This window comes from Cryptomeria japonica, chromosome 11 (assembly GCF_030272615.1).
Source record: "Cryptomeria japonica chromosome 11, Sugi_1.0, whole genome shotgun sequence".
Lineage (NCBI taxonomy): Eukaryota > Viridiplantae > Streptophyta > Pinopsida > Cupressales > Cupressaceae > Cryptomeria > Cryptomeria japonica.
The window spans coordinates 501,947,965-501,963,295 of NC_081415.1; the positions used below are offsets into that span (position 1 = coordinate 501,947,965).

Below are 15,331 nucleotides of genomic sequence, written 5' to 3' on the forward strand. Positions count from 1 at the left end.
TGGAGTTTTCGAGGACCTTAGAGATATCCTCTAGGTTCTTTGTAACAACAGACAAGATATTCAGGATCATACTCAACAGGTTTTTCATTGACACTTTCCCTTCTTCCAGATAGTCAATTTGAGCTGCCATTTTTTTAACTTTTTCCTCCCTGTCCTGCTTCCATTGTTTCTGATTCCTGTCATCTTCCTTCCTTTTCTCATCCATCTGTTTCCCATTTTTTTCCAGGTTCTTCAAAAGTTCATATGTCCATCTGTCCTAACCCAATCTACCCTCAGTAAGTTTTTTAAGGTTATCCAGGAATAACCCTTCTTCGGCACTCTTCTTATCCTTACTCAGACTATCCTTAGTCATTTCCTTCTTGGGTTCCTTGTTCTTCTCCCTCTCAGAATCCATATCTTTTTTGTCATTATCCTTATCATCCTTATCCACCATAGGCTGGCTGTTATCGTTGCCTAAGCTAGCACTATGAATTGGACTATCATTGTCAGACTTGTTCTCACCTTCTTCTTCCTCTGCACCCACATCCTCATCTTTCCAACTTTCCTCACCCCCTGACTCATCCTTTTCCATTTCACTGCCCTCTTTTCCAGTTTCCTCTATATCATTCTTATTATCATGGGCTTTCATCCCAGTGGTGCTCTTTCTTTTTTTGCTCGGAGTGGCCTCCTCCTTGCTGGGTTCGCCTTCCTCCAGCTTTCTCTTGCCTCTCCCTTGAGAAGCAGACAACCTCTTGTTTTCCTGAATGGAAAGGATTTTACAGTGCTCATAAATGAGCAAAATGAGCCCACAATGAAGCATCGGGTTTGAGGGATTCTTGTTGTGTTTATTGAGAGACCTAGACAAGGACCTGAAGAGATAGTAGGGCAAGGAAACCCTTTTCTCATGCCTGAAGTGGTTTAATAACACAAAGTGATAAGTGTGGGCCCTAGAAAAGAGGCCCTCAAAAGTTATGTATTCCATGATGGCATTCAAAACCCAGCCCCAAATTTTCTTGATGTTGGAGGCTTCATAATAACCCCCTATGGCTTTTCCAATTTTAGCCCTCTCCTTTTCGTTATGCAAATTTTTTTTTACTGCATTATTGGAAACTTTAAGATCTCTTAAAAAATTGAGCCTTGAGTGGGGCATACCTATCACAATCGCGATGAGGCCCACGTCCAATTTGAACCTCACACCATAGATTTTAAAAGACTCGTTACTCCAATTTTCAGTTGTTTTGGAGACTGCGAGATTAACCCTACCTTTGTCATAATCAACCAACTTCTCCATGAAACTCATTAGGGACCCTTTTTCCAACTTCATCAAAACTTGCAACATTTCCTTCCATCTGGAAGTGTTGTTTGGTTCCTCCCTCCTTAAATCACCTCCCATATTCAATTTCAGACTTTCACCTCTATTCTTCTACAAACTCAATGCTTTCTTCCTGTTGTCTCTCAAAATTTTGAAAAAGATGACCCACAAAGTGTGCAAAGTGTTATTATATTTGATTGTGATTTTGCCACTTTGCCAAGTAATCATTACCTTTCTATCAATGCATAAATTACTCATTTCAACTATCATAATTATGCGGCCCTTCTTTCCCCGTGAATCTATCCTTTCTGAGGAGCTCTTTAATAATCAAATTAATATCTTCCCCATGCCATATTGTTTGAGATTCAGAATTAATGCCTAGGTTCGCTAGGCAATCCGCCACCATATTTTTCTTTCTAAAGGCATGTTCAATTATTATAACTTTAAAACTAGCAATAATTTCCCTAGCTTTCAAAATTATGTTTTCTATAGACCACGATGGCTCGGTTTCACCCTTCAAGCACTTAATAATATTAAGTGAGTTTCCCTTCAGCCATAATTTATCATGATTTAGGTTCTTAGCAATAATTAGAGTATTTAGAGGAGTAGAGTCTTCAACATAATGACTGGTTTGACTCCTCAGAGGGCCAGCAACCGCCACTAGGCAACTTCCAGCAAAATTTCTAACAATGCCCCCATAACCAGCTTTACCCGGATTCCCCTTAGAAGCCCCATCAAAGTTGGCCTTTATCCATCCCTGAGGTGGAAAACACCAAGCAAGACCTTCCCTACCCTTCTCCTTACTAGATTTGGTAGTAGAAAGGTTCCACCTATCATTAAAGTCTTCTTTAGCACCTGAACCATAATCAATGCCATTGAGGCATTCAAAGATACTCCTGTTTATTATATCCACCACCACTTCAGGGTTGGCACTTTTATTCCTAAAAATCCAGTTGTTGTGCTCTTTCCAGATGTTCCAGATAACATTAGGGAAGGTAAGTTTCCAAAGCTCCACAATCTTTGTGTTTGAATTAGGGCAGTACCATTGCTGCCAGGATTCCCCTAGAGAGTTTGGAAAAACCCAACTCAGCTTCCACCTACTTAAATTAATTTTCCAAATTTCCTGGTGTAGCATCGTAAATTGTACGCACTTGCTAGGGTGGTACAATTTCACACCTAGTTTAGCACCCGCCTTGGCGCATTTTGCATTTTGCATTACATTTCCCCTTTAGCACTTAATTAATTAAATTAATTAGGTCTAAGGTTCTATTTTATCATCTCCCATATCATAAAGTTGGGCCCTTTTCATTAAAGTGTGCCCCTTTCATTTTATTCTTCCAATACATCATTTAATCAAAAACCCTAATTAGGTCCTATTTTGAACTTGGGGGCTTGATATCGGGGGTCAAAACATCTCGAAATCAGCTGTAACTTTGGGATTCTCTCTAAAATCATCATATCCGACGGCCTTGGAAATTTGGTGAAAAGTTATCGGGACCATGGCACCCGACGTGCACATGGTCCCGGACATTTTTCTCGAAATTTTAGGAGCGCGATCCAATCATAAAATAAAGCTTAACCCCAAGAAATTGGCGGGATATTCAATCTCTAGGTCGGCCAAAAGTTGAAATTAAGACCTAGGGTTTCATATATAAGAGCTCTCTTTCTTCATTTGAAAGGATGGACGAATTTTGGTTTCAAGGGCCTTCTATGCAGCGAAGAGCAGATCTTTGAAGACTTCAACAACATTCAACATCCATCCATCAAGCATTCATCAATTTCATTCATCCATTTAGGGCTTTGAAGACATTGAAAAGCAATAGGGGATCACTGACTGAAGATTGGCTTGTACCCCTCCCTTGGGGTTGGGTATGATTTCATGTTGTTTTCATGTCTTTGCATAAGCCTCATTATATCACTTGTATTCATGATTTAGATCTCTTTACATCTTGATTTGGAGCATTTACATTATCATTTACAAGCAATTAGGGTTTACTTTCTAGGTTGCTCTAGTTTGCTTACTTGCATTTTAGGATCTTACACACACACAAGGTCGGCACACACTACTTTTACAATACAACTTGGCTATTCGTGGAGGTGGAAATCACCAAAGCGGGGGTTTGACTAAGGCAAAACCCTATATAGCTGCCCACCATACCCTTTTCAGATATAAGTGCAGGTTTCGGGATTCGGACGACGCCGCAATTTGCAGATCCGACGGAAGCAGACTAAGACGGAACTTCGCACCAAATTTCAGAGCAAAAGACCAGGACAGGGGCGTGGGGCACCCTGGTCCTACTAGGATAGGGGCGCTGGGCGCCCTGGTCCTCCTGACAGACAACAGTTTTCAGCATTTTTGACAGCTTTCCAAGTTGCAAAACAACAGTTTTCAGAGCAGTTTCAGGTGCAGAATTAGGACAGTGGCGCCCGCGCCCCCGTCCCGAACATTTTCACTCAGATTTTGACTCTGGGTACGCATTTTCATTCTTGTCTTGCCCTTGTGTTTACATCTTTCCATTGTTTAAGTTCAATTCTGCAATCTTGTTATTAGTTCATACTTGCACTTTGGGGTTAGGGATTGAACTTGCATCATCTTATCTTTCAATTACAACAAAGGAATAGAAATCCTAATAGGTAGCCCGTGGCTCTCTCTTCCACAAAAAGAAGTAGCCAATTGTGTGATACCTCTAGGCTCTTTCGTATTCCACAAGTGTGTGATTGAAAGTGAGATTAGGGCATGTTAGCCTAGTCTCGCTTTTTCCCCCACACATTTTGGTGAACCTGACGTGAATTCCAATCTTCTCTAATTCTGATTTATGTTTTCAAATTTGAATGTTTATGCTATTTCAAATTCAAATTTGTATTTACAAGTTTTAATTTCTTGCAAAATTCAAAAATTTAGAGGAAATTTTTGCTAAAATTCAAAGTTGAACTTGTGGATAGCTTAACTAATTTCAAATCTGATTTAGGAACTCATTTGAATCATAAATTTCATTTTCTAAATCTACATTCTAAGTGCTTGCATTGGTTAAAATTAAACATTCCCTTCTATTTTGCATGTGTTATCATTTGAAAGAGGAAAATTGTTGTCATGATGCATTCATTTCATAGATGTGATAATGGGTTAGCTTCCTTTGCTTCAATTTTTCCTTCTCCTAAAGAACCTCCCCCCATCTATAACAACATTTTAGTGCCTAGAAGAGTTGCTTCCAATCCCTTTGAGACTCTCCCATGCTCTAAGGATGAAGACTTTAAGAGTGATCTTGACAATTCTCCTAAAATGTGCCCTTCCTATTTATCTATCCTAGAGGAAGAGAATGATATCATAAACACATTTCTTAATGTTACTTCACCTTCCCTACATGATGCCTCTCTAAGTGAAAAGGTATTGATGGACATTGACTTATTTTCTCCTAAAGTTGGTCCTTCCAATGGGGGCATGTTAGTGCAACAAGAGGTTATGAACACTTCTTTCCAAGATCTCCTTCCTAAGCATGAATCTTTGGAGAAATATGTTCATGTTCCTCCTAAAAAACACTCCCTTCATGAGGATCCTTTTGTGCAAGAAGATAACATTATCCCTACATTTCCTAGTGATGGCATTTCCTTTTCCAACAAAATTCCCACTAGAGATGATGAATTAATGATAAATGCTTACCCTTCTCCTAAAGTTTGTCTTACCCCTAAGCATCCCTTAGAGAAAGAAGATGAAATAATAAGCAATTTCCTTAATTCTCTCTCCCCTAAAGATCATATTGAACATATTTTGAGGAAAGAGGATGAGTTTAACACATCTATTGATGCTCTCCCTCCTAAGGATGAGGAATTAATAAACAATGTTATCTCCTCTCCCGAAATTGACAATACTTCAAACATTCCTTTCAACCACTTCCCTATTTGGGATGAACCATTAGAAGAAGGTGTAGATTATTCTCTATCCCATGAGAGAACCCTAGCCAAAGGGGATGAAATCAATATTGAAAACTCCCTTGATAGTTTCTCACCTTCCTTGAATCTCAATTATTCTCCCTCTCCTCAACTTGGTTCTACTCGTAAGGAAACCCTAGTTCAAAACAAGAGGGTTAACATCTCTTTCAAAGATCTCCCTCTCAAGAGTGAGACTTTAGAGAGTAATGTTGATCTTTCTCCTAGAGAGTTTATTCCCCATGTAGATCCTTTGATGATAGAGGATGATATGACCTTTCCTAGTATTACTCTTCCTACTAGAACATCAATGCCTACCCCTTGTCTCTCTCCTAAAATTGATTTAATCCGTGATGAGATTTTAGTGCAAGAGAAGACTATCAATAATTTTTCCAACACTTTTGTTCATTCCTCTAAACCAACCTCAATCAATTTGATACATGTGAATGAAATACCTAACAAACCTCTTTTCACTATCCAAGGTGCTTGTCCTTCTCAAAATTCTCAACCTTTAAATAAGCCTATCTTAGTGGTTCAAGGTGGTTATGCTAATGATTCCTTTTGTACTCCTAAGAAACCTATTATTACTATGCAAGGAGGTTATTCTAGTAAGAGCCCTTATGAGTATGCTAAGCAACTAACTAGAGAGAGTTATAATGTGGTTGCTCATACCTATAACACAAGAAACAATAGGCAACCTAATCCTCCTCCAGTTATCCCAACTTCACTTCCTCCTTCCCAACCTATTCTTCCGCAAGCTCCACGTATTTCACAAATGCTTAGTAAGGAATATGATCTCATAGAACAACTTAAAGCTACCCCTGCTAAGATATCCCTTTGGGATTTGATTCAAACTTCTTCCACTCATCATGCAATGTTACAAGATGCCTTGAAAGATTTGAATATTCCACCACCTAATACATCTAGTAATATAGTGTCTTTAGTTAACTCTGTGATGAATCCTAAAGCTCAAATTGTGTTTACTCAAGATGAGTTGCCTACTAGTGAAATTCAACATCAATATGATCCCTTGATGATTGTGGTTATCATAAATGACACTGCTATAAGACGAACACTGGTAGATAATGGCTCTGGCCTTAATGTGTGTAGCATTAATCTATTGCATAAGATGAATGTGGATACATCCCTTATTGAGCCTGACTCTCGTCCCATTCGAGGCTTTGATAATGTGGCTAAGTCTTCATTAGGTATTATCACCTTACCCATCACAGTGGGACCTGTTACTTTGCCTACTCCTATCCATGTTATGTCAGGAAATCTAACATACAACTTGTTATTAGGGAGACCTTGGATTCACAGTATGCAAGTTGTCCCCTCTACATTGCATAGACAAGTTAAATTTATTTATAATAATAAGACATATACCTTGATAGGTGATACTAATTTTCAAGCTTGTTTGCAAAGATCTACTTCCAAAGGGAGTTCTTCTAAGCCTTCCTCTTCTAGCGATGACTCGTTAAACAAGATACCTATGGATGAGTCAGAAGTTCCTGAAGAAGATTCTTCTCAACTTGAATCTACACATGAAAAGGCTTTTGATCCTGAGAAGGTTATCGCAGAAGACGATTGGGGATCTCTTGATTTTAATCCCACCTTTGTAGGTGAGTATAGGGTTCCTCCTAGAGAGCTTAAAGTTAAAAAGAAGGAAGAAACTAGAGATCAATCAGTCTTACCTGAACCTATGAGCAATAATTTTGTGGCTGCTTCTCAAACTTCTTCTCCTCACACCTCTAATTCTAAAGAATTTGATTCTTTGTCTTATGAAAAACCACCTTTTCTTTCTGAAATGGCTAATCGTTATGGTCGTGGTTTTCACATTTTGGCTAAGAGTGGCTATAGTGGAAATGGTTGTGGCACAAATGAACAAGGAATTAAAGTTCCTTTAGAACATAACATGCATGAATATTCATTTGGACTTGGATATAATCTTTCTAAGCCCACCAAAGCATCTAAAAGACCATCTCTCAATGTGAATGCTATATTCAGTAGTGATGATGACCTCACTTCAACTAAATCATCTTCTACTTCTATCAACTCTCATTCCCCTCATAAGGAAATCTTGGCGATGAACAAATCTCTTTATGACTCCCCTCAAATTTCTAAATCCACTTATGAATCTTTATCTCCTATTCATCATAAAGTCCTTTCCTCCAGGGATAAGGCTCTAATAGATTACACTCATCCCTCTTCTAAGATTTCTTGTGACTTTTCTTCTTCATTTTTTATCATTTTATACATGTTTTTGATCTCACTTATAGTTGAGCATTTAGCATGTCATATTCAAATACCTCATTCAATCTATCATGTCTTTAAATAACATTAATGGCTATTATGTTGCTCATCATTATGTGACATTGGTAGCTCATTTACTAGGGGCTCATTGTCATTCATGATGGTACAATTTCAAGTGCAATCATATTTTTGAAGCAACATAATAGCCTAATTTTTCTATGTTATCTCTTGTTCCTATGGGGTACTAGTGTGGAAATATTGATCATCTTTTCTTTAGAATCCTCTTTTCCTAGATATGGGAGAAGATATTCTCTTTCTTATCCTACCCACTTCTTGTGAGGAGCATTTTACATACACTAATGTCTTGCTTGCATGAACTCATGTGAGTATGTAGTACATTTTCCTTATGTCTAAATCTCTCCCTAGAAGATTGTGTAAGTCCTTCATCCTTGGGAGGCAATGATCTTTCCTTATTTTTATCTAAGGATCCACTTTTTCCTATTTCGTGGATGGTGTGAACTTTATTACTTGATGTTATTCCTTGTATGCATTTGTTGTTGTTTGTTCAAGGATTCTCTCTTACAAGAGGTGTAAGTCCTTGACTACAACCTCTTTTGCACTTGGTAAAATACATCCATAATGAAGTCACTCTCCCAATTGGGTTAAAAAGAGCGTCATCCTTCATTAAGAATCACTTTCACCTCGCAAAAGAAGGAAGTATTGCATTCTTATTCTCTTCTTGGTCTTATTCTAGAAGATGTTATATTTGTCTAAGACAATTCCTCTCGGGGATAGGTGTCTTTTGTACAAAGATCTCTTCTCCTCTAAGGATCTCCTTTACACATACTACAAGATATCCCTTTTCAACTATCTTATCCTGGCTTAAAGAGTAAAAAACTCTCTTGCTTGGATCTATGACATTGTTGCATTTTTGGGGTATCTTCTTTTGTAATGAAGGTAGGTATCCTTGTTCTACTTTTCTTATGACATAAACATTACACTTTTTGAGCAATGGGTCATTCTCGGAACCAGAGCACAGACTCTTAGAGCGAGATGTCTCCATTTTTCTTTTATGCAAGGTGATTATTCTCAGAACCAGAGCACAGACTCTTAGAGCGAGATGTCACGCTTTTGTACTATACATATACAGGTTGTAGCATACTTGGGCATAGACTCCTATGAGGTGCTTCTAACCTCCCTTACACACACATGCACGAGGTTGAGTGGAACTAGCGGCATAAGGCTAGGCTTTCTCACTCTCCTCCCTTACATGGATCACCTAGACAGACTCTAGGGGCTAGTTTTCCATGTCCTTTTTCCCATGGATCACCTAGACAAGATCTAGGGGCGAGAAGTCCATGTTTTCTCTCTCACTATTCTTCTCATGGGTCACCAATGGGTGTATTCATGCTTTTTTCCTTTCTTTTCTTCTCTTTGCATTTTGTTTCCATTTACATCCTTCATCTTGTGTTAGAGAACTCTCAAACCCTCACACTCTTTGTTGTGTTGGAATTGAGATTTAGTCCTCTTTCTTACCAAATGATTCTCCATTAGTTTTTGATCTCATATCGAATCTTCTTGTGAGCATTTGTCATCAATATTCTTTAACAATTCGAAGTGGTAAACATGATACCCTGTTTCAACTCACTAAAATTAGCAAGCCGAAACAGGGGGGGGCATATAGCTACCCTCGAATTTTCATCACCTTCCTTAGTAAGCATTAGGTGATTTTGTGATCTAACGTGTGTTTTGTAGGGTGCGGTTCCTAACTGTGTACTACAGATACCGCTGGGGGCTTCGTTCGACAGACTTATGGATATATCCTTTTTCAAATAATGTTTACTTTTCTGTACTTTAGCTTGCATATGCACGTAGTGTTCATATGACCGCTAAAGTGGGGGCTAAATGTAGCGTCATAAATTGTACGCACTTGCTAGGGTGGTACAATTTCACACCTAGTTTAGCACCCGCCTTGGCGCATTTTGCATTTTGCATTACATTTCCCCTTTAGCACTTAATTAATTAAATTAATTAGGTCTAAGGTTCTATTTTATCATCTCCCATATCATAAAGTTGGGCCCTTTTCATTAAAGTGTGCCCCTTTCATTTTATTCTTCCAATACATCATTTAATCAAAAACCCTAATTAGGTCCTATTTTGAACTTGGGGGCTTGATTTCGGGGGTCAAAACATCTCGAAATCAGCTGTAACTTCGGGATTCTCTCTAAAATCATCATATCCGATGGCCTTGGAAATTTGGTGAAAAGTTGTCGGGACCATGGCGCCTGGCGTGCACATGGTCCCGGACATTTTTCCCGAAATTTTAGGAGCGCGATCCAATCATAAAATAAAGCTTAACCCCAAGAAATTGGCGGGATATTCAATCTCTAGGTCGGCCAAAAGTTGAAATTAAGACCTAGGGTTTCATATATAAGAGCTCTCTTTCTTCATTTGAAAGGATGGACGAATTTTGGTTTCAAGGGCCTTCTATGCAGGGAAAGAGCAGATCTTTGAAGACTTCAACAACATTCAACATCCATCCATCAAGCATTCATCAATTTCATTCATCCATTTAGGGCTTTGAAGACATTGAAAAGCAATAGGGGATCACCGACTGAAGATTGGCTTGTACCCCTCCCTTGGGGTTGGGTATGATTTCATGTTGTTTTCATGTCTTTGCATAAGCCTCATTATATCACTTGTATTCATGCTTTAGATCTCTTTACATCTTGATTTGGAGCATTTACATTATCATTTACAAGCAATTAGGGTTTACTTTCTAGGTTGCTCTAGTTTGCTTACTTGCATTTTAGGATCTTGCACACACACAAGGTCTGCACACACTACTTTTACAATACAACTTGGCTATTCGTGGAGGTGGAAATCACCAAAGCGGGGGTTTGACTAAGGCAAAACCCTATATAGCCGCCCACCATACCCTTTTCAGATATAAGTGCAGGTTTCGGGATTCGGACGACAACGCAAGTTGCAAATCCGACGGAAGCAGACTAAGACGGAACTTTGCACCAAATTTTAGAGCAAAAGACAAGGACAGGGGCGTGGGGCACCCTGGTCCTGCTAGGATAGGGGCGCTGGGCACCCTGGTCCCTAGGACAGGGGGATTCTATTCTTGTCTTCCACTCCCAACCAAAGAAACTTTTTTTGGATTCTTTCAATTGCTTCTGCAAACTTTCTAGGGATTTTAAATAGACCGAGAGCATCAACAAGCAAGTTTTGGAGAGTAGCTTTGAGTAGCGTAACCTTGCCCTCTTGACTAGTGACTGGCCCTTTCCAACCTGCTAGTTTGGAGTTGAATATGTCAACCAACTTAATCCATAAATTATCCACAGGCTTAATACAAAGGGGAAGCCCCAAGTAAGTGGAGGGAAGCTCAGCTATTTTACAATCAAGAATTATTTCAATCCTTAACTGTCTTTGAACAGGGGTATTGATGAAGAACAATGATCTCTTATCCCAGTTAATTTTTTGACCAGAAGTAGATTCATAAATATTCATTACATTCTTTATATTTTTATCTTCCCTAATAGTAGCTTCCCCCATAGTGATTGAGTCATCAACGAACTATTCATGAGTACAAGTAATATTGGAGGAAGAAAGTTTCAGTCCTTTGAGATTACCTTCTTCCACATTTAAAAAAATAAATCTACCCAAACTTTCAGCTAAAATAGTAAGCAAGATTGGGGAGATGGGGTCCCCCTGTCTTAGACCTCTAGTGCTTTTGAAGAAACTTGAAGGAGATCCATTGACAATAACAACAAAAGAGGAATTTTCTATCAATTGAGAGTAAAGCTAAATCATTTTTTCTCCAAATCCAAAGGCTTTCACAATCCTTAAGAGAAACTTCCAATTCACTCTATCATATGCTTTAGCCATATCTAACTTAAGAAAAAAGCCCTGATTTTTAGCCGTCGTAAGAGAATGAATATTTTCATGAATTGAAATAATGGAATCCACAATCTATCTTCCGGGGACAAAACCATTTTGTTGGGCAGAGATAATTCTAGGAAGAATATCCAGCAATCTTGAGGTAAGAACCTTAGACAAACTTTTATAAATAGAGTTACAAAGACTAATTGGTCTAAACTTTTTAAGAGAATCAGCTCCAGAGATCTTCGGAATTAGGACAATGAAGGTTGCATTTAATTCTTTTAGAAGCCTTCTAGAACCAAAGAATTCTTTAACTCCTTTACAAATATCAGTCTCCACAATGTGCCAAAAGGATTGGAAAAAGAACATCGGAAAACCATCCGGTCTAGGACACTTATCTCCCTGAAAAGAGAACACCGCGTTTTTGATTTCCTGACTAGATGGTATTCGAGACAGATATTTGTTGTCTTCCTCGGTCAAGTTAGAAGGAATAGCTTGCAAAAGGAGGTTTTGATTACTGACATCTAGGTTATCCACTTCGCCTAAGAGGTTGCTAAAATAGTCCAGAGCTTCATTTCTTATATCATTATCATCCATTAAAATCCCCCTATTAAAGGATAACCTGGATAACCTGTTAACTGCTCCATGCTTAAGAGCAGTTAAGTGAAAAGACCGGGTATTTTTATCACCTTCCTTCAAATACAATGCTCTTGACCTTTGTCTCCAAAATGTCTCTTCATTAGAAATGATAGTGTGGTATTTAGACAACAAACCATTTTCCACAGACCTCAGCTCTTCTGAAAGCCCATCCTCTTGGATTTTATCTTGAACTTCTTTTATTTCAGTTTTGATTTGGATTTTACTTTTGAAGATATCCCCAAAAATCTCTTTGTTCCAAATTTTGATTTTAGCCTTTATAATATTGATCTTTTTAGCTATTCTGAAAAGAGCCATTCCCTCAACCTCAGAACTCCACCAATTTGCAACACAAGCTTCTAGAGATGGATGGGATAACCACACATTTTCAAATCTAAAAGGGAAATTTCTCTTTACAGATAAAGAATTGGTTGTAAAAGAAATAGGGTAATGATCAGAAACAATCTTGATAATAGACGCCAAAGATTAACTATACTTAGATAACCACTCAGGAGTAATTAAGGTTTTGTCTAACTTAACTTGAATAAGATCAGCTCCAATTCTTCTATTAGTCCAGGTATAGTTAATCCCTTGGAGATCCACATCCATAAGAGCTTGATCATTTATGAAATCCATAAGATCTTGTTTACCATCAAGTTGCAAGGGGAGGCCTCCCATCTTCTCTTCCTCTTTAAGCAGAGTATTGAAATCTCCCATTATTATCTAGTTTTTATCAACAAAATTTAGTCTGTCTTCTACAAGGCTTCTCCAATATTTAGATCTCCCAGTTTTGGTATTAGGCGCATAGACATTAGTGATAACCCAGACAAAGTTATCCTTGATATGCTCAAGCTGTACAAAGTTCCTATTAATTTCAGAAATGATTTCCTTACCTTTAATAGTTTTTTGGTTCCAAAAAATTATTGTTCCTCCAGAGGCAACCTCTGAACTAGATCCTATAATTCCATTATTTTTAAATATTCTAATCCTTTCCACTTTATCCTTACACATCTTATTTTCTTGAACAAGGACTATATCTGGTTTATGATCTCTTATAATATTATGTAACACATCTTGCTTATGAGGGGCATTCAACCCTCTTATATTCTAGGAAATTATCTTCATACTTTAACCGGGGATAGATCTGACTCGATGGAGCTCTGTGTTCCATCAGCACGGTTCTTCAAACTTTCTTGTTCCCTTTGATGTTTTAGAGAAGGTCTCCCCTGCTTTTTGTTTTGGCTTCCAACATCCGTCTTTTTCTTATTCTTGCTTCTAGTTGCGATACCTCCATTGGGTCCCTCCGTATTCGATTTTCCCTGTTTCGTACCAAGAATCCTAAAATTTCCTTCCAAGGCTACCATTTCCACACTATGTGATGGGGTTTTGCATTAAAACAGCTTTGGGCTTCCATTGGTTAATAGTAAAAGAGTCTCAAAATCAGAAATGTTAAAATCCTATGCTTCATTGAAGTATTCCTCGATTGCTTTAGAATAAGATGATGCAGAAATATCGTCATTGGAACTTTCCTCTGCTTTATCCTGATTGACTGGCCCTCCCTCCTAGTCCTCTGGATCATTTTTTTTCATTTGCCTCTATCCTTTTCTCTTCTTCTTTAGTACTTTCTATTTGATTATTAGAACAGACACAAGTAGGTTTTTCATTATTACTATTCACATCCTTCTTCACCTCATTTTCTAGCTCAATCACTTCCTTATCTGGAGCACACTCTACTGACGGGTCTTCTCTTTTATCTTTCATTTTCCATTTCTGTTTCACACTGCTATCATTCTTGCTATTCTTACTCTTCTTAACCGGACAAGATTTTGCCCAATGGCCCGATTTTTTGCAATGAAAGCAAGCAAACAGGAGCGATTCATATTCAATCGCTTGGGTCCATTTCCCTAATTTAGATATAATTTCAATAGATTGGGGCATGTCCATCATTTGATTAACATTAACACAGATGCGGGAAAAAACTAACCTTGATTTAGCTGCAATCATTGGGTCGATCGAGAGAAGTTCTCCATAAGAACTCGCTATCCCCTTGAAGACTTCCTCATTCCAGAACTCCAGCGGAAGGCTCGAGAGGCGCATCCACATAGGCACCGACACAAAAAATGACTTGTCAAGAGAAAGGTTTGGAGCCCATTTCTATAGAGCCAAAGTTGACTTGTCGAACATCCATGGACCTTCACATAGAACTTTATTCATTTCTTCTTCAGAGTTAAAAGTAAAGGAAAAAAAACCCCTTGGCAAAGCCGCCACGTCCACTTGACCCTTGAGAAACCATTTCCTCCTTATAAAATTCCTAACAACATCAATGTTAGGCCTAAAACCATAAAATCATCCTACTAATGTCATAGCTAAACTAGAGACAATAAGATCTACCAGCTTATCCGGAACAGAGATAGCAACAACCCCTGTTACTGGATCAGAAATATTTTTAACTTCCAATAGCCCTGTTTTTACCAGCGGCTTCACTCCAAAAAGTGAAGACCATTTTTTTTCCTTACCTCTATTGTGTGGGTCCCCTGTTTTGGAATCTTTTTCTTCCACTGATTTGACTATCTCCTTGTCCTCTTCTGTACCTTGGGACGCTTGGAAACCAGCCTGATTTCCAGTTCCACCCCCAGAAAGACTGCCATTCCCAGATTTGAAATTTGAGATTCTCGCTCGTCGCTCTCCTTGTCGCTCTGCACCCATGGTCACTTAGAGAGGATGATATGAAATTAAAGTGTGTTATAAAATTAGATGCATGACTTAAATTTTAATGAAAACTTTGAACGAAAGGTATAGATAAATCTTAATGGATGAACCTTATCTTGTGATCTATATTTTCATCTTACTAAAAGAAATTATCCTTGTTTAAGAATTATCTCATTTTTAAGATAATTGTCTTATTGGATTAATTAGCGTGAGTTAAGTTAAATGTGTAATTAAGTAATCACGTTGGGAAACCCTTTATGTGTTAGTTGTAGTCTTCCGCTGTGTAATTTGAACTTGATATCTCATTGTATCATTGTGTTGAGTTAATTTTAAAAAAAAAATTATTGCACTCCATTCGTGTGTTTTAGCTTTATCCCTTCAGGGTTTCCTGGCGGGGCATTACATTTGGTATCAAAGCCCATATTGCAAACACTGGGATCTTTGGTTTCACTTGTGCCCTTAGTTGGTGTGAGGTGTATCGACCTTATGTGTATGCTTGTCCTCCTTTTTGTATGTGTGTGATTGAGCAAACCTTAACTTCTGTGTGACGTGTGTGTTCACACCTTGTTTTCACCTTCTTGATGTTGGTGTCTTTGAGTGATTATATGTGCTTTTTGTGCTTATTGATGT

The 15,331-nt window shown here is 38.2% G+C and overlaps 1 protein-coding gene across 1 annotated transcript; it reads right to left on the reverse strand.

Annotated features, from left to right (window-relative positions):
* Window positions 1-256: 256 nt before the first annotated feature.
* LOC131860267 (pheromone-processing carboxypeptidase KEX1-like) lies at window positions 257-14,698 on the reverse strand. The gene is made up of 4 exons (XM_059214653.1): window positions 14,509-14,698; window positions 14,384-14,454; window positions 550-739; window positions 257-453 (listed from the first exon to the last, which is right to left on the reverse strand). Exons 1-4 carry the CDS (start codon window positions 14,696-14,698, stop codon window positions 257-259), a joined length of 648 nt encoding a protein of 215 aa, XP_059070636.1.
* Between the last annotated feature and the right edge of the window lie 633 nt (window positions 14,699-15,331).